Here is a 19,587-nt window from a genome sequence, read left to right as displayed (position 1 = left end):
ATACCCTCTCAATTGCCCCTTAATTTCATCTGCATAGCATGATTGAGATTACAAATCTTTCAACCGAGCTGAAGTTCTACAAGCCTTTCCGACCGAGATAAAAAACCCTTCAGCGTATCCAGCCGAGCTAGTTCTACTTCGAGCTCTGCTTTATCCGGTCAAAACGTCTCTTTAATCACGACTGTAACGCTTCCCCTTCCCTTGCCACGTGGCGGGCTCTGATAGGTTGTGAGCTGTCATCACGCCGCCTTCGTACTTCGAACTTTTTGAACAGTCCCGCCTCTTTTTGCCGCCTCTTCTCTGTCCTTTTTCACAAAACAACTTTTCTACTCTTGAATCATTCACTTACACTTTTCATATTCTTCGTCTTCTCTCTGTATGCTCTAGCTGTTCTTCCATTGCACTCGAAGAGGCTGTGGTTTTGCTACCATTCTCCCTTCTTTGCCTTTGTTTCCCTCTGGTAAGTCTTGAAAAAACTTGTTTTTGCTTCCTTCTTTTCTGTCTTCTCTATTTTGGTGAAGCATGCTTGTGTATTTTTTGTTTTTGCTTCTGTATTTTCATGAAAAAACCATAGAACTTGTACGTGTATGAACTGTTATGTAGAAAAACCAATCTTAGATCCAAAATCACATAGCAACCGAACTAGGATCCTGTTTGCCCCAAATACGTAGATCTCTGTAGTCAATAACCGAACTAGAACTTAAAAGTTTCAAAGGGTTACCAGAGCCTGACTTACTTGAGCCGAAATAAGATCACCGAGTTTTGAATATAGCGAACTAGGAACCTCGGTTGTCGACCGAACTAAGTTTTTGGGGCCAAACCGGCTTTCTTGGTTCCTAAACCGAACTCAGAAAGCCGCCCCAAGGGGTCCAACCGAAGTAACTTCCTTCACACTGCAACCGATTTAGGCCTTGGGGCTAAACCAGCTTTCTTAGTTTTTTAGACCGAACTCAGAAAGCTGCCCCTAGACGTTAAACCGGTCGACTGAGCAAACTGCTCAAACCGAGCTACCAAACCTTTTTGATGAAAGAACCAGTTCTTTGAGGCCGAAGTAGGGCTTTTATACCTTGCTTTTAAATTGTAGCACGGTCCGTTGATCAGTGCTTTAACCCCCTCTGTTTTTTACTTTGTAGACTTAGGTTACCCAGGCACTCCTGCGTGCGCTCAACCGAGCTACTGAGCACGATTTTTGCATCGATATAAATTATAAGTAATTTATTCATCAGATGGGTAAGTATAGGTATCTAGTTGAGACCCCTGGTGGTATGGCCGAATTTAGGAAAGATTACCAAATTCCTGATGACGTCCAACTGACGTTGGCCAAAAAAGATGTTATTCCTTGGGAAAATGAAGGCTTCGTCCCTTTTACCCTTCAATCCATAATAGAAACCGGACTACGGTTTCCTGTCCAACCGTTGATCTGCGAATTTCTTAGGCAGACTAGGTTATGCCCCACTCAACTGTCCACCAATACATACCGCATTATTATGGGAATAGCCGCACTAAACCACCAAACCGGACTAAACCTCGGCCTGGCCGAAATTTTCCATCAATACTCCATAGGCTCAAAAGATGCTGGGTGGGTCTATTACCTTAGGATTCGCCGCCGCCGAGAGAAGATAGTTAAACATACACCGGACAAAGATCTTAATGATGATGATTTCTTCTGGGTCTCTGGGAACTTTGAGGATTTTCAAGCCCAAATTCCTGGCCGACCTATAAATTGGAAAAAGGGAGAGCCTGGTAATTTAACTTCGGTCTTCTTTCTTGTATGTTATCTCGGTTTTTTAGTCTATTGACCGAACTAACACTTCTCTTTTTTTGCAGATTTCGCCCATCTTCATTCCTTATATAGTTATCCAAACCTTGCAATTTTGCGAGCCGCACTACGATTTAAAGAAAGGAGTTGGGCTAAGCTTCTGAACTTTGAGCCGACCTACCGGTACAGCGGTCGCCGAAAAGCAAGAGTGACTGACTTCCTTCTTGAAGAAGCACCTGAACCGGACCCAACTTTGCCCAAAATAAGACTTGTCCCACTAACCGCTGAAGAAGAGATGGCGAAGAGGAGCAGAGTTAGGGCCCTTCTCACCGAAACAACTAGGCCCGAAGTAACGCCTCCCAGTCAATCGCAGCCTGCCGTTGTGGCCCTCCCTTCTCAACAGCCATCCTCTTCCCGCCGAACCAAACGTGCCCGAACTGCCGAAACCGAACAAGTTTTGGTTGATGAAGAAGATCCTGCTATTCAGCCGAGCTTACCACCAAGCCCCCAACCAGAGTCTTCCGACCGAACCGTCGGCAGCTGGGCACCAAAACTTACTTTCAACGACCGAGACATTCGAGATACAGACTCGGTTGTTGCCGAGAAAGACCACCTGTTGGCCATCAATCTGGCCAAGAGTGTGTGTCTGCCCAAAGACATGGAGCATCACCAAAAACAGTTAACCACCGAGCTCAAGTCCATCCGGTCTGCGACTAAATCCATGATTCTGGTTAGTAACTTCGGTCGCTTTTTTGTTTATGTTTCTTTTTCTTTTCAACTTTTTCTTCGGCTAAAGGGAAGTTGTTGCTTTGTCAGGCCATTCAGAAAAACCAAATCACCCATAGGAAAGTACTGGAGCTGAGGAAAGTGACTAGGCAAGCAGCGGCAGAGGTAGAGGCGAAATCGGCCGAACTGGAAGAGGCCAGAAAGGAACTGACCGAACTCCGAGGTGAGGTCGGCCGACTGACCGGAATGGTTAGTTCGGCCGAAGCTGAAAAACAAAAGACTGCCATTACTCTGAAGGACAAGTATTTGCGCGAGCTGTTAAAACTTGAAAGAAAGAAGGATGCCGAAATAAAGGAGAGGGCAAAGGAAGCTGAAAAACAAGGCTTCAAGAGGGCAGAGGATGCTTACGCCCAACAATGCAATGCTGCCAAGGAGCTTTTCTTTAAGTGCGGCTGGAGGGGAGCCGTTGAGAAGCTCGGTCATGATCCTCAGACCGAGGTTTTCGACCCTCCAGCCTACTTTATACCGAACTCCCTGATGGAATACGCCAATGCGATGCAGCAGCAATTCCTTGAGGACTCAGGCTCAGATGAAGACTCTGCCACTGAGGATACCCCGGTTGTGAATGTAGACTAGGTAGTTCGGTCGGAGACCATGGTGGAAGATCTAACTGTTGATCGACCAAGTGAAACCGTGGTTCCGGCCGAAACCACTCTTCCGACTGAAAACGTCCTCGCGCCTGAAACCGGTCTTCAGGTCGACGCCGATGCTGCCTTCGACGCCGAAATCAAAGATCTTTTTTCTTGATTTTGTACTTTTTGTTTTCTTTGTAACCGAACTAAGCCCCCTTGTAATGACTTTTCTCTGAATGAAAATTTTACGCAACTCTTTCTCCGGTTTCGATGTGTATGTTTGCACTTGTAATGTCTTTTATTATACCAACTTCTATTTTGGTTTTAGATGGTTAAACTATACTTGCCAGCCAACCACTCCTTAGCCGATATGCTTACTTCGGCTGAGGAGTACAAAGTGTTGGGTTTATTCCAGCCAACCACTCTTCAGCCATGCACTTACTTCGGCTGAAGAGTAACAAGTGTTGGTTTATTCCAGCCAACCACCCTTCAGCCATGCACTTACTTCGGCTGAAGAGTAACAAGTGTTGGTTTATTCCAGCCAACCACTCTTCAGCCATACCCTTACTTTGGCTGAAGAGTTAACAAGTGTTGGTTTATTCCAGCCAACCACTCTTCAGCCATACCCTTACTTTGGCTGAAGAGTTAATAAGTGTTGGTTTATTCCAGCCAACCACCCTTCAGCCATGCACTTACTTCGGCTGAAGAGTAACAAGTGTTGGTTTATTCCAGCCAAGCACTCTTCAGCCATACCCTTACTTCGGCTGAAGAGTAACAAGTGTTGGTTTATTCCAGCCAACCACTCTTCAGCCATGCGCTTACTTCGGCTGAAGAGTAATAAGTGTTGGTTTATTCCAGCCAACTACTCTTCAGCCATGCACTTACTTCGGCTGAAGAGTTATAAGTGTTGGTTTATTCCAGCCAACTACTCTTCAGCCATGCACTTACTTCGGCTGAAGAGTTATAAGTGTTGGTTTATTCCAGCCAACTATTGAAGTTAGTTTTTCTAGCTAACTTATAGTATTTGGTTATTCCGACCGAATGTCCTGCAGCCTGGATCCTTATCCTGGGCTTAGGAAGGGTGTTGGTTTAATCCAGCCAACCCCTGAGTTAGTTTTTCCAGCTAGCTTAGAATAGGGTGCTTGCAATATACTTAGTCTTTAAAGCTAACTTTTACAAAGAATGATTTGTGCTAAAAAGAATTTCTCATTTTATTGAAGGAAGAAAAAAGTACATATGTTTGAAAAAGAAGAGCTAAAAGTAAAATAACTTGAGATTGGCCGTATTCCATGGCCTAGGGATTGCCTTGCCATCTTTGTCTTCTAGGTGGTATGCCCCTTTGCCTGCTAACCCAACCACCTTATAAGGACCTTCCCAATTTGGGCCTAACTTGCCGTCTCCTGGGATTAAGGTGTTTCCCATTACTTTGCGTAGTACCGAATCTCCAATCTTGAATTGTCTTGGATGGACCTTTTTGCTGTATTTTCTGATTAACTCTCGTTGGTATGAGGCGATGTGGACTAGTGCTCTTTCTCTTCTTTCTTCTGCAAGGTCGAGTTCTAAGGCTATGGCTTCTCCATTTAAGTTTGGATCAAAATTTTCGCTTCGAATTGTGGGGAGGCCAACTTCTAGTGGGATTACTGCCTCCATTCCATAGGCTAAGGAGCATGGTGTTTCTCCTGTCGATCGTCGAGGTGTGGTGCAGTAAGCCCATAAAACGTGAGGAAGTTCATCTGCCCACTTGCCTTTTGCCTTTTCTAGCCTTTTCTTTAATCCATCCAAGACGACTTTATTTGATGCTTCTGCTTGCCCATTTGCTTGAGGATATGCCGGTGTAGAATTGTAGAACTCTATCTTGTACTCTTCACAAAAGCTTCTAAAGATTCTGCCGTCGAACTGAGTACCATTGTCTGAGATCAGTGCTTTTGGTATGCCAAACCGAGTGATGATATTCTGCTAAACAAACTTCTTCACATCTTTTTCTTTGATTGACGCTAATGCTTCTGTTTCCACCCACTTTGTGAAGTAGTCTGTTGCTGCGAGAAAGAATTTTCTGCCGCCGGGTGCTGTTGGAAGTGGTCCTACTATGTCCAAGCCCCACATTGCGAAAGGCCATGGGCTAGTTAAGGGTAGGAGTTCTCTTGCTGGTTGATGTATTTGGTGTGCGAATTTCTGGCATTTTTCACACTTCTTCACATATTTCTCTGAGTCTGCTTGCATATATGGCCACCAGTATCCTTGCGAAATAGCTCTGTAAGCGAGCGACCTTCCCCCTTGATGACTTCCACACACCCCTTCGTGTATTTCGAACAGGAATGCTTCTACTTTGCTGGGATGAACGCACTTGAGGTAAGGCCCAGAGAACGACTTCTTGTATAATGCCAAAGATGGAGATAACCAAAATCGCTGCGACTTTGCCCTTATTCTGTTGGCTTCTTTTTTCTCTTCTGGTAGGATGCCGTCTTTTAGGAATAGGATGATGGGATCCATCAAAGAAGGGCCTAATTCTGTGCAACATACTTCTTCTGCTTCGGGGTCTTCTATGCTTGGTCTTGGTAAGAAGTCGATGAGTAATGGATGAGGGATTGATGTATCTGCCATTGAGGCAAGGCCTGCCAGCTCGTCCGCTCGGCTGTTTTCCTCCCTGCCAATTTGTTCTATCCTTACCACATCAAACTTCTTGATCTCTGTTCTGACTAACTCTTGGTACTTGGCCATTCTGTCGTCCTTTGCTTCGTATTCGCCAGAAATTTGGTTTACCACCAGCAGAGAGTCACTGTATACCATTAGTTCGGTTGCTTTCATGAAGTGTGTTGACTTGAGTCCTGCGAGAAGCGCCTCATACTCCGCTTCATTTTGGGAAGCCAAGGTTGATTGCTTGCTCTATAACCAGGCCGTCTGGAGAGATGAGGACTATGCCAAGCCCTGCTCCATGTCGGTTGGATGCTCCATCCACAAAGAGCTTCCACATCTCTCCAACGAATAGTTTCCAGCAAGTGGAAGGATCAGATGATGTCGTGAGGTCAAGAATGGTGTTTTCTTCAAGGTCCATGTTGGCTGTCTGTCCTTCGTCCTCTGTTTGAACTGTTGGTGAGCCTTTGTTTGTCTCTTCCTTGTTGTCCTTAGTATGGTCTGCCTTGGTGCTTGATTGACTACCTTCTACTAGGGGTTGCGCTATTCCGGCGTCAACTTCCGTCCCTAGTTCGGTTGTGTCAGTTAGGTCGACTGGGCAGATATGATGACTTCCAAGAGTAAACTCTGCGACGAAGTCTGCCAAAGATTGGGCTTTTATTGCGGTTTTGGGTTGGAATTTGATGTCGAATTGTCCCAACTCTACTGCCCACTTCAAAATTCGCCCACTAAAGTTTGCTCTTTCGAACAGAGCTTTTAGTGGAAAGGCTGTGGGGACGACTATGGTGTGGGCGTGAAAGTAGTGCGCCAATTTTCTGGATGCCATCATTAATGCTAATGCTAGTTTCTCCAAGGGCAAGTACCTTGTTTCGGCTCCCAACAATGTCTTGCTGACATAAAAGATGGGCAGGTGTTGTATTCCTTCTGCACGAACCAACACTGCGCTGACTGCGTGCTGAGAGACTGCCAGGTACAAAAAGAGTTCTTCACCAGGTACTGGTGTAACAAGTAGTGGTGGGGAAGACATGTACTCCTTCAAGCTTTCCAGAGCTCGGTCGCATTCTTCATCCCACTCAAACTTGGCTTTTAAAGCTTGGAAGAATGGTCGTAGTCTGTCTGACGACCTACTTATGAACCGGTTGAGTGCAGTCGCCATACCAGTGAGATGCTGTACTTCTTTGACGGAGTTTGGTCTCTCCAACTCCTGGATTGCTTTGTTCTGAGTGGGGTCTGCTTCTATACCTCGGTTGGTCACCAGGAAGCCCAAGAATTTGCCAGATCCAACTCCGAATGCACATTTGGACGCATTGAGGCGCAGCTTGTGTTTCTTCAGGATCTGGAACATCTCGCCTAGATCTTTAAGATGGTCATTCTCATCCTTGCTTTTGACCACCATGTCGTTGATGTAAGCCTCCATTGTTCTGCCTAACAATGGTTCAAACATCTTGGTGACCATCCTTTGGAATGTCGCCCCTACGTTCTTTAGGCCAAAGGGCATGACCTTGTAGCAATATAACCCCCTTGGTGTTGTGAAGGATGTGACCTCCTGGTCTGGTTCATGCATGGCGATCTGGTGGTAGCCTCTGTATGCATCCAGAAAGCTAAGTCGGTTATGCCCTGCCGTTAGGTCCACCAGTTGATCTATCCTTGGTAGAGGAAAGCTATCTTTTGGGCACGCCTTGTTGACTGTTTTGTAGTCGACGCAGACACGCCATTTACCATTCTTTTTTGGCACTACGACTGTGTTGGAGATCCATCTTGGGTAGTGCACTTCTCTTATTGCTCCTGCCTCCAGTAGGTTGCCTACCTCTTCTGCCACTATTTCGGCGTGGTGGAGTGCCGATCTGCGTGTGCGTTGGATGACTGGCCTGGCGGATGGGTGGACATTGAGTTGGTGACTGATGAAGTTTGGATCAATACCTGGCATGTCGTAGGGCGTCTAGGCAAACACTTCGATATTAGAGGTCAAGAATTCCAAGACCTCTAATCTTTCAGTGCTGGACAACGATGAGCCAAGCAAGAAGAACTTATCCGGGTTCTTCTCATCTATTTTTACCTCCACCAAGTCCTCTACCGCTTTCTGATCAGGCTCTTTGCCGACGTCCGCGAATAGTTCATTACTTTCTGGTTCTTCCAGCGAATGAACGTATCCTTTGGCAGCTCAGCTTCCATTCGCTGTGGCGAAGCATTGTTTTGACATGATCTGATCGCCATAGACTTCTTCAATTATGCCGGTGTCGTTGGGGAACCGCATTACCTGATGGTAAGATGACGCTACCGAATGCATGGCATGCAGCCATGTTCTACCGAAGATGATGTTGTATGTGGAGGGGACCTTCAATACCCAGAACTCCACTTGTTTTGTTACACTCCCTGCTCTGACTGGAAGGATTATTTTGCCGACAGGCCACTCTGGCATGGAGTTGAATCCAATCAGGGGAGAAACTGTAGGTGCCAAGTCTTTGTCTTGCAGCTTCAGCTGTTTGAATGTGTCGTAGTACATGATCTCACATGAACTACCCTGGTCAATCAGAATCCGCTTGACGTCAAAATCCTTGACTCGGAGAGTGACGACCAGTGCATCATTGTGAGGACAGTATATTCGATCCAAGTCCTTATCTGAAAAGGACATGACATTTGTTGCCTCTGTCTTCCCCTTCTTGGCGGTAGGTTGGGCACTTAACACTTCCCTAAAGTGCTCAGCCTTCTTTATCGATCCCCTGAGCTCGCATACACGCTCAGGTTCAAAGACTCCATGTATTACATTGATGATGCCTTGTGGTGGGGCATTAATTGGCATTCTGTTGGGATGATTATTATGATCTTGGGGGGCTGGTTGCGTCCCTCCTTCAATGTATTCGTCCAAGTGGCCTGCTGCCACCAATTCTTCCAAGTGCTGTCTCAGTGGCGTGCAATTCTCAGTTCGGTGCCCCTTTTCTTTGTGGAAGGTGCACCGTGATCTGTCATCGTAATTTTTCTGACCTTCCCCTAGCTTGGCTGGCCACTTGACAAAAGGCTCGTCTTTTATTTCGCTCAGAATCCGATATATTGGTTTTTTGAACACCGTTGTTATGGCAGTGCGGATTCTCAACCATCTTTTGTCTGGGTCTTCTCCGTTATCTCGTCTGTCACGCCCGTTTTTGTTCTGCTTATCTACTGTATTGACCTTTGCTGAGGCCTTCTTTTATGGTACCGTGGTTGCACTAGATTTTGCTTTTGCACGTGCGCCATCCTCTTCTACCCTGATGTGCTGATGCACTCTTTCCATCAGGGCCTCCATGGTGAGGGGTGGCGTCATGGTAATCGAATCCCTTAGTCTGTTCCCTATTGGTAGGCCTCTTTTATATTGCGCAATGGCTAGATTGGTGGGGCAGTCTCCAATCTGGTTGAATGTCTCCCAGTAGCGACTGTTGTAAGATTTGAGGGTCTCTTTTTCACCCATGTCGATGGAGAGTAACTGGTCTATCTCCACCGGTGTTTTAGTGTTTGTTCGAAACCTTGTTACGAACGCTTCTGCCAATTGGGCCCAGGAGGCTATGCTGCCCTCTGGGAGCTTTTCGAACCAAGTCAAGCCTAGGTCGCCAAGACTTGACGGGAAGAGTATGCACATTAAGGCCTCGTTTCGCCTGTACACAGCCATGACTTGGCGAAAGTGGCTCAAATGTGAATACGGGTCCGTCTTCCCTTCATAGGTAGTGAATTTCGGCTGAAGGAAGCCTGATGGTAGGGGCGCGTTTTCGATTGCTGGAACAAACGGCGAAGTCTGTAGTCTTGCCAATGCCTTGTCCGTTGGTTCGTAGGCCGGTCGCGGTATTGGCATTCCAACCTCGACGCTTCCATGCGTCCGAGGAGCCAACCGTTGTAAGGCCGAAACTCGGTGTGGATCCCTTGCCCTGGCGTCCTCCTTGCATCGTGCTTTTTCTTCGAGTACGGTTCGTAAGTCGGATGACCTGGGAAGCTCCGTTTGTCTAGATCTGGTTTGGTGTGAATGTGAAGGCCAATATGTGCTTCCTTCAGTGTATGATCTTTCGGATCTCATCCTCTCAGACCCGGAGTGACGAGTCCTTGAAGATAAGGAGTGAGTGTCGCCTGTCCTGAGGCTTCTGCTCTCTCCTTGGGAGGGTGTAGTATTCCTACTACGATTCTCTGAGTGGCGAGGGGGCGTCTTGTGCTTGCGCCCCTCTCCTGTCGCCACATCTTTGGTCTTCATCTGGCGTTTTAATGCTTCCATGTCCGCCGCCATCTTCCGAATTAGTTCATCTTGTTCCTTTACGCGATCTTCCAGGGCTTGAGGATCAATCCTCCTCCTTTGCCTGTCAGGACTTTGAGAGTGACGAGGGCTGCTATTCCGCCTTCCCCTGCCACTCCTCCTGGAGTTATGTTGTTGGGGCTCCAGATCTGCCATAGGAGGGACAGAGGGTAATCCTTCACGCCTTGCGCCCCCGTCTGGAGTTAGTCCGTCGACGGCGGACTGCGGTAGTTCTTCAATGTGTGCCATTGATTTGAGAGAAAGGAGAAGCTTAGTCAAGAGGTTTTTGTTCTTGTCTGTTTTTCCCACAGACGGCGCCAATTGTACGGGGAAGAAATAATTCTCCTCGTATAATCCTGTTGACCCAGTCCACGCTCCTCCAAGGTGATGTTTGTGGGCTTTTATAAGTTTCCCGTGGCACAATCCTAGTAGGACTTGTATTTCTCTATGCAAAGTCCTCCTAGGATTCATACTCCTAAGGATAATGCTTATCCTTTTACACCCTCCCCCACTGCTTAAACCAAGTGGGATGGTTTTCACTTTGGCTGAACTATTATATGACCGAAGTAAAACTGGCTATGCCGAGCCACAAAGTAGGCCGTACTAACAATAGTTTGGTTCTTCTTTATGCTACACCATATCTCGGTTCTCTCATACACGAACTGTGGTGTGTTCGGACCGATCTACTGAATATCAACAATCCGACCGACCTACCCCGAATTCATAATGACCGGACTACCTTTTGAGACCGGACTAACTCAGATTGTCCAAACCGAGGCAGCTTTACAATTCCTTAGCCGAAGCACCTTCATCTCTTTTGACCGAAGTAAGTCACCATCTCCTCAAAGCCGGAGTAAATCTATTGCCTATGGACCGGCGTAACTTTAACAGTTTGGGCCAGAGTGACCTCTCTTGGGCCGGAGTAACATTTGAGCCTTTTTACCCAGTCCTTGGTATTTTGGGCCACAAAGTCCATTTCATAGCTCGGCCCAATTTTTATCAAAAAATACCCTCTCACTAGATATCTAGAATCCCACAAAGAGATCTTTCTACCCAACCACAAGGATTGAACACCGGGCTATTCAGAACTCTTATTTTTGCTGCTTTGCAGACCTTACCACCTATGCCCACCTCTCGGTTATTTACTGGTCAGCAACATTGATGAACCTCAAAAGGGATGGCCAAACAAGTGGGCTCGCTTACACCAAAATCATGCCTAAGGCTCGTTTACAACTTGAAACCATCGCATAGAGTCTAAATACACTCGTGTCAACCTAGTGGTTCCTTTAGACCATTTGTGCAAGACTTAACTCATTTGGTATTAATTCCATCATATTTCATGTCATTCATATGTATAAATTATTCTGAAACACTAGTGTGAACGTCACCCATTGCCAACCCCGTATCATTTCCCGTTTATTAGATCTTTTGATAAGTAAGTTAGTCACATTCGGTAATATAAAAGAGTATGAGACAACATAAGAGAATAAATATAGCCCATGATAGTCATACATAAGTATGGTGAAACAAGCAAACAACTAGTGGTGGAGCCAGGAATTTAATATAGGGGGGCACCCATTAATTACAATCTCAAAATTTTTCTTTCCCAATCAATAATAATAACATAATAATAATTTTTCGAGCTAATATTAAACATTAAAAATTAATATCCATTACAAAAAGTTTTAAACTTTAAACTTTTACAGTTGACCCCGACGAGTTTTCATCTTTTGAAATCTTTCCATAATAGTATCATTGTCAATGCCATAAAAAATATCTCTCTCAATTTAGACAACCAATCTATCATTCATCCATTCATCACCCATTCGGTTCCACAACCGATTCTTCACAATATTCATAGCTGAAAATACCCTCTCAACAGTAGCAGTTGCAACAGGTAAGATTAATGCTAAAGTCAAGAGTAAATACACCAATGGATATACTTTGTCACTTTTAGTTTCTACCATTTTCTTAGTAAGATCAGCAATTCCATTCAATATTGAGAACTCACTACTAGAGAGCATGTCGATAATATATGTATTAAGTTGATCATTAAGTACCATGAGCTCCACTGAAGAAAATTCTTTGGGATAAAATTCAGTAAGATGAATTAACTTTTTCTTATCAAAACTAGAGAAAGAGTTAGATGGATTCAAACATGCCACACAAAGTAACAAATCATTGTTCGACTCAGTGAAACGAGAATTTAGTTCTTGAACTTGCATATCCAAAACATTGTAGAATAACTTAGCGCGATAGTGATGTAAGTTTGTAATTTCTTAAGCATTGCGCCTTTTTTCTCCCTTGAGCTATAAACATATCTTCCATTTGGGGAACATCAATTTCATGCTTTTCACAAAAAGACAAAATATGTTCAAGTAAAGATGTCCATCTACTCTCCCTCATCTTTTGGAGCCATACTTTAGAAATTTGAACTAAATTCATGGCATTAACAATATCTTGATCTTTCCTTTGTAGTGCTTGCGATAACTCACTTGTAATAGCCAATATTGTTTTCATCAAATGAAGGTTGAACACAAACTCAAATGATTGAATTGAGTCCAACAATACATTTGCTTCTGCTCATTGTTTTGAATTTGAACCATCCTCCAAAATCATTTCAAGCACATCAGTCACTGTTGAAAACATACTAGCCAAGCTGACTAAAGTACTATAGTCTGAATCTCAACGTGTATCACTAGCACGTTTAAGATTAGTTTCTTGATTTAAGCTTTGCCCACTAGATAGCTCTCCAGTATTAAGTGTCTCAGCAACTTTTGTAGCTTGCTTCTCCCTAACAACATCTCGGCGTTTACATGATGATCCAACAACATTCACCACATTAGAAACCAAAGTGAAAAGTAAAACAATTTGATTATAATTCTTTGACACGGCTACAAGTGCCAATTGCAATTGATGAGCAAAACAATGAATATAATATGCACAAGGATTCGCTTTCAGTATAAGTGTTTTAAGACCATTAAACTCACTTTGCATATTACTAGCCCCATCATATCCTTGACCCCGTAATCTAGAAATACTCAATCCAAGTTTGGAGAATAAATTTTCTATAACTTGTTTAAGTGACGGGTCATTCGTATTAGCAACATGCTCAATACCCAAAAAGCGCTCAATCACTTGGCCTTTTTTGTCAACATATCGTATTACAACTGCCATTTGCTCCTTGATTGATATGTCATGGGCTTCATCAATCAAAATAAAAAAAAGTGCATCACCAAGATCTCTAATAATCACATTGATAGTTTCAAATGCGGCCACATTTACAATGTCTTTTTGAATATCAGAAGATGTCAACTTGAGATTTTGTGGAGCATTGCTTAATGTAACCACTTGGACATCTTCATTATGATCAGTAAGAAACTTGAGAAGTTCAAGAAAATTTCCTTGGTTACTTGAATTTTCAAATTCATCATGCCCATGAAACGCAAGTCCTTGTCTTAGAAGAAATTTAACACAATCAACTGATGAATTCAAACGGGTTCGATACTCAATTCAAGCTTGATCAGATTGTTTGAAAAAAATCGTTTCAATATGTTGGTTTTGGTTTAACAAGTCTTGACATTTACTCAAAACTTGATTATGAGCATTATTGGGACCTCCAACATGAGTCTGAATTTTTTTCTTTTTTCTTCCAATTTGAGAAACCCTCACCAACAAAAGAATCACCATCAGCTTGATCTCCAATATCGGGTGTGAAAAGATAACAACATAATCAAAATGCTGTATCTTTTGCTACGCTATACTCCAACCAATTAGGAAATCCATTAAACCAAGCCTGATTAAATCGCTGAAGTTTTTGTCCAAATGATTTTTGTGGAAAATTATGATCACGAAGTTAACAAGGACTTTTTGTAGATATGCCCTACGAATTCGGTCTTGATCATTAGCATTATAGTCCATAATCCGAGGTCGTAGTCCTGGATCTGCAGGAAGGTCTACTAAGTTGATTTCTATGCAATTTTGTTTTGCAGAAGAATAATTATCATCTTTTTCTTGAGAAAGAGATGATTCCAACTTTGATTTTCTTTTGAAATATTTCTCCATGACTGTTTCAAAAAACTAAAAATCAAAATAAAAATTCATAATCAAAATCTCAAACCCCCTCCCAAATCAAAATCTCCAATTTTAATACAAATCAAAAAATTTAAATTAGCACAAATCACAACAAATCAAAATTTTTAATCTTAACACAAATTATAACAAATCAAAATTTCTAATTTGAATATTAATCACTGCAAATTAATATTTTTAATTTTAGCATAAATCAAATCCCTAATTTTAGTACAAACAACAACAAACCAAAATTCCTAATTTTAATATAAATCATCACCAATTAAGATTCATAATTTTAGCATATCAAAATATCTTATTTTAACATAAATAATAACAAATAAAAAAAAATTTACAAATCAAAACTTAAAAAATAATTATAAATTAATACTCATAATTTTTATTTAAAAGTAAAAAAATAAAATAAAGTTACTTGTAAACAATGAAGAAAAGATACCAAGGTTGTAGTGTGGTCCCAAATCTGTGTTGTGTGATCCTAATTTGGTGAATCGCGAGTAGGTAAATTACAAAGCAACAAAGGGAGACAAAGAAGATAAAGAAAATACGAAGATACTTCAGAAGTATTGTGAATAAATAAAAAAAAAATAAAGAATTTCATACACTTTTAAGGTTTTAGAGTTTTAACCTGACTTTGATTGGAGTTGTGTGCACTCACCTAAAAAAAAGATGTCTCGGTATTTAATTGGGATTGGGATTGGGATTCCAAAAAAATAAAAATAAATAAATAAAATAAAATATACAAATGTGGTGCATCATGCGGGTGGTGTGTGTGTGTATCATTGGGTTAGTGGGTTTGAAATTGTGTATTAGGATGAGGGGCACAAGGCAGATCACACTTAAAAAATAAAAAAATAAAAAAATTCAAAAGTCAGGGGGGGGCACAATGTCCCTCCATCCTTGCAAACAACATTATGCATGCTTTGAAATACTTATAGACAAATAACACAATAAGACACAATTTTTAGCACTTTTTAGAACTGTAGAGTTCAAAAAAAATGCTTTGGTAAAAATACTTCCAGGTCATATTAGGGGCTGAAATTGCACAGAAATAATAAACAACATGTCTATTTTCAGAGCACAGTACATCCAGAAATTCATCTACAAGCTCTATTCGAAAACTTGTCCAGATTTGTCACCCTTTGGGAAAACTAGCTTTTCTCTCAATCTACCTGATGATTTTCACCCAAATAAATTTTTTTGGAAAGAGGACTCAGAATTCTAAAGTTTGACAGAAGAACCAACATGAGATGATGTTTTTGGAATTTTACAGAATTGCAAGAAGTGGACTGTTTTCAGAGACACAAGATCAGATTTTTAAAACAAAATATCCAAGCCCTAAAAACACACAATGAGAGACTAATAAAATTATCACAAGCTCTAAACATACCAAATATTTTATATTAAATTTATATTTGAGAAATAAATAAATTTGATATTTCTTTTAAATTAGGGAAGTTTCAGCAGTGCATAGTTTGACAAAACTGCAAGACAAAGTCACTAGATCATACCCATACTTTTATACACACCAAAAACCCTATTTACCATTAATATGCAACACAAGAGGGCATCTAGATAATAGGATGAGATGGGTGAAATAAATGGAAAAGACAAGGGAGATATGTGTTCTTACCTTGACTCAAGAAAACACATTTTCTTCCATTTTTTTTTCCTACTTCCCCCTAGTCACACTCTCCTTCTCTCACCCTCTCCTTGGCTACTGAAACATGAGCAAGGAATTGAGGCAATGCTCTCAATTTATAAGCAATAAGTTTGGGTTGAAAAGACAATTTTGCCCTCTAGTTTAATGACTAAGGAAAATGGTAAATATCTAGATATTTTCTCAACCAATTTTTCCCAAAATAATATTTATAATATCTATGTAAATATTCATGTTCAAATAAATAATAAATATTTAAATAAATAATAAATGAAAGAACAAATAAATAAATAAAATGCATGAATTAATTTAGAAATTAGGAGGTAAATAAATAAAAATCAAGTTTTAGGGTATTTCCAATAATAAAGTGGTGGTCTAGGATTTAATTATATAATATACGGGAACATTATTATTTATTGGGCCATTTTGCAGACTTTTACGAAACTAGGGGCTAAAATGCTATTAACCTAAGGCCCAGGGTTTCACATGTAATTACCAAAAATTAGGATCTCTACAACCTATCCCCCTTAAATAAATTTCTTCCTTGAAATTAAATCATACCTCACGTCTCAAATAGTTGTGGATAATTTGCCCGCATCGCGTCTTCACGTTCCCAGGTGAACTCTTCAATACTATGCTGACGCTAGAGTATCTTAAGAAGTTGAATTGTCTTTCCTAGCAAGTTCTTTTCTTGTCTGTCCATAATTGCTACTGGTCCCTCCTCAAAGGTAGCGTCTTCATTGAGTTGCATTTCTTTCCAGTTGATGATGTGAGAAGAGTGCATTATGTACTTCCGCAGCATAGATACATGGAAAACATCATGTACTCCAACCAACTGTGGGGGTAAAGCCAGTTGTATTTTGTACATTTTTTTTTACAGTCTTGAATTTTGGGGCGTGACAAATTGGAATTAGAGCCATAGGTTCAACCCTTAATTCACGCGTGTCGACTTGTGATTTTAGATATCCTTGCCTCCCACACTATTATATTCTGTTAACATTATACTATATCATCTAAAAAGTGGACTAAAAAAAATATTTGTTTACCTATCGTAGGATGGATTCTACATCGAAAACATTGAGGACTGGGGAGTTTTTTGTTTCCAGAATAGACGGTTGTAGCTGTTAGTCCATAAAGACTTAACCAACGATGTCAATTAGGAGCAGAGTGCGTGATAAAGAAAGCTATTCAGAAGACGGAGGAGGACTTTTCATACTACACAACACAGTGAGAACGGGCATTGGTACGTCGGCGCCTCTAGTGTAAATACTGAGAACTGAGGTTCGCTCTATAGATGGAGCAGAATGACGTGACTTTTGCCGAGTTTAGGCAAGAGGTATTGGCTGAGGATCCGTATCCTGTGATGTATCATGTTGGACCAGAGAGTCGTGGCTCTCATCATCTTAAGTTAGAGGTTCTATTTGTCTCAATACTTCCCGGAGCTTCCCCTGTATTCTCTATAGAGGTGTCATCAGAGTACTCACTTGCACTATCTCAACAGTTTCCGGTCTCTCAGCGTATGCTCTTTTACCACCTGAGGACTCTGATGAGGATCCCAAAGAAGACCCAGAGGAATCGTTTGACTTAGGATTGTAGTAGTCGTTGGACGAACCTTTTTGTGTACTTTTGTAAATTTTGTTTTGTGTGGTTGAAGCGTGCTTTGTTTTGGTGTATACACGCTAACCTAAATAGTGTAACCATTTTGTAAGAAGTTGTTTATATATAGATTATCTAGTTGTTTATTCTAGTCTATTTTAATTTATTTTATTTGCTTTCATTAATTGCATTGTCCCATTAGAACTATTACACCTCAAACCACATTAAATTAGCCCACTTATTCAATTCCTCACCGCCTTCACAACAACCTTAAGCTTATATTACCCACATACTTGGCAGATGGCGGACAATGTGGAAGCAAACGATTAAGTAAGATGCTGACGTGGACGTCCAGCTCGCAATCAAGGCGTTAATCGCAGTGGACCTGTACCTGTACTTGTTGAGGAGTTACCAAGACCAGTTGGAAACCAGATTCTTGAGGAATTAGGAAGGCTTAAAAGAACGCAACCAAATGAGCGGATATATTTGTTACCTGAGTTCAGAAAGCAAAGACTGTTGGTGTTCACAGATGAACTTGGCTCGAGAATTGCTGAGAGCTGAATCTATCAAATAAAAAAGATATTGGAAACCATGGGTATTACTGTGCATACATACAAGATCACCTTGACAAGTTACCAGCTAGAAGGAGAAGTAGATCATTTGTGGTTCTTGATAAAAGATTCCTAGAACACGACAAACATGACTTGGGCTCAGTTCAAAGAGCTATTTCTAAGAAATTATTTCCCAAATACAGTTAAGCAGGGGTGAGTTTGGAAATTTCAAACTTTGGAATAGGGTGAGATGACAGTGACTTAGTATGTGGCCAAGTTTAAAGAGCTGGCACGATATGCAACCCAATACGTCGCGGACGAGGGAGAGAAAGCACGAAAATTCAAGTGGGGTTTAGACCCTATCATTAGAGACAAAGTGTTACCCTTGTGCCTTTCTATATTTGCCGATGTGGTGGATATGACATTAGATGTCGAAAGGGAGTGGGTAGACTAAAAAAGGACCTGGATGACAAAGACGAAGAAAGGGGGTCAATCCTTTGTAGGACCAAGAGGAAATGACCGAAAGAATGTGGCATGGACACCATACACCAGGCTATCGCAACAACCATAACAACAAAGCTAGAAAGGAAGTTTACAAACCAAGTCTGTTACACAAATCTAATGTTTTCACTATCATCAGATAGGACACAAGAAGTCGGAATGTCCCTAACTTATTGGGATAGAAAATCAAGCAGGGAGTTCTGGCGCGAATGCTCAAGCTCTTGCTTTTGGCAAACGAAGGCCATGGATGAATAAGTCAAGAGGGGCAACAAGAGGAAACCAAAAGGTCGGACCAACCAACAACCAAAAAGCCATAGGCAAAATTTTTGCTCTTCAAGAGGAAGATGATAAAGACCCACCAGTAATTAGAGGTAACATTGTACTTTATAATTCTTGGGCTCACGTTCTATTCGATTCTGGCGTATCACATTCTTTTATATCAATATCATGTGTTAAATCGTTAGATCTTGAATGTAAACCTTTAGAAACTACTTTACATATTGCATCACCCTTGGGAGGAAGTATTAGGGTAGGATTAGTCTATCGAGGGTGTGAATTAGAAGTGTCAGGATTACACTTGAGTTGCGACATTCGGGTCATGAACATGTTCGATTTTGACATAACCTTGGGTATGGATTGGTTATCTGCCCATTGAGCAGTGATTGATTGCTACTAGAAGAGGGCGACAACTTGTACACCTAGTGGGATGTGTTCCCAATTTAAGGGGGATATAGAGGATTCATTGAGCACGACAAATTGTAAAACGTAGTAGCATAATCAATTTGCGAGGTGGTTAGCAAGTTAGATCATTAATTAAGAAGCCTGATCGGAATTAAATCTTCTGCATATAGTTTGTGAATATGCTGATGTTTTTCCTAAGGAATTGCTAGGATTACCACTACATCGTGATGTAAATTTTAGTATTGAGTTACAAGCGAGTACTACACCCATATCCATGACGCCCCATCGTATGGCTCCTACCGAACTTTGGGAATTGAAGGCACAACTACAAGAATTGCTAGAAAAAAGATTTATCCGACCAAGTACCTCACTATGGGGAGCGCCAGTTCTCTTTGCAAAGAAAAATGATAGAACATTAAGTTTGTGCATAGATTATCGCCAACTCAATCGGGTGATGATCAAGAACCGATATCCACTTCCACAGATTGATGACCTATTTGACCAGCTTCGAG

At 41.7% G+C, this 19,587-nt stretch overlaps 2 protein-coding genes across 2 annotated transcripts; both read right to left on the bottom strand.

Moving 5' to 3' along the window:
• Positions 1–11,784: 11,784 nt before the first annotated feature.
• Positions 11,785–12,222, bottom strand: LOC114315801 (uncharacterized). Its single transcript, XM_082905078.1, has one exon. It carries the CDS (start codon positions 12,220–12,222, stop codon positions 11,785–11,787), a length of 438 nt encoding a protein of 145 aa, XP_082761204.1.
• A 460-nt stretch (positions 12,223–12,682) lies between these two features.
• Positions 12,683–19,351, bottom strand: LOC145807143 (uncharacterized). Its single transcript, XM_082905077.1, has 3 exons — positions 19,327–19,351; positions 17,836–17,905; positions 12,683–13,454 (listed from the first exon to the last, which is right to left on the bottom strand). Exons 1-3 carry the CDS (start codon positions 19,349–19,351, stop codon positions 12,683–12,685), a joined length of 867 nt encoding a protein of 288 aa, XP_082761203.1.
• Between the last annotated feature and the right edge of the window lie 236 nt (positions 19,352–19,587).

Source organism: Camellia sinensis, chromosome 14 (assembly GCF_055761805.1).
Source record: "Camellia sinensis isolate YWXY chromosome 14, ASM5576180v1, whole genome shotgun sequence".
Lineage (NCBI taxonomy): Eukaryota > Viridiplantae > Streptophyta > Magnoliopsida > Ericales > Theaceae > Camellia > Camellia sinensis.
Note: the sequence above shows the minus strand (reverse complement) of the source record. Positions and strands in the feature narration are given on the sequence as shown.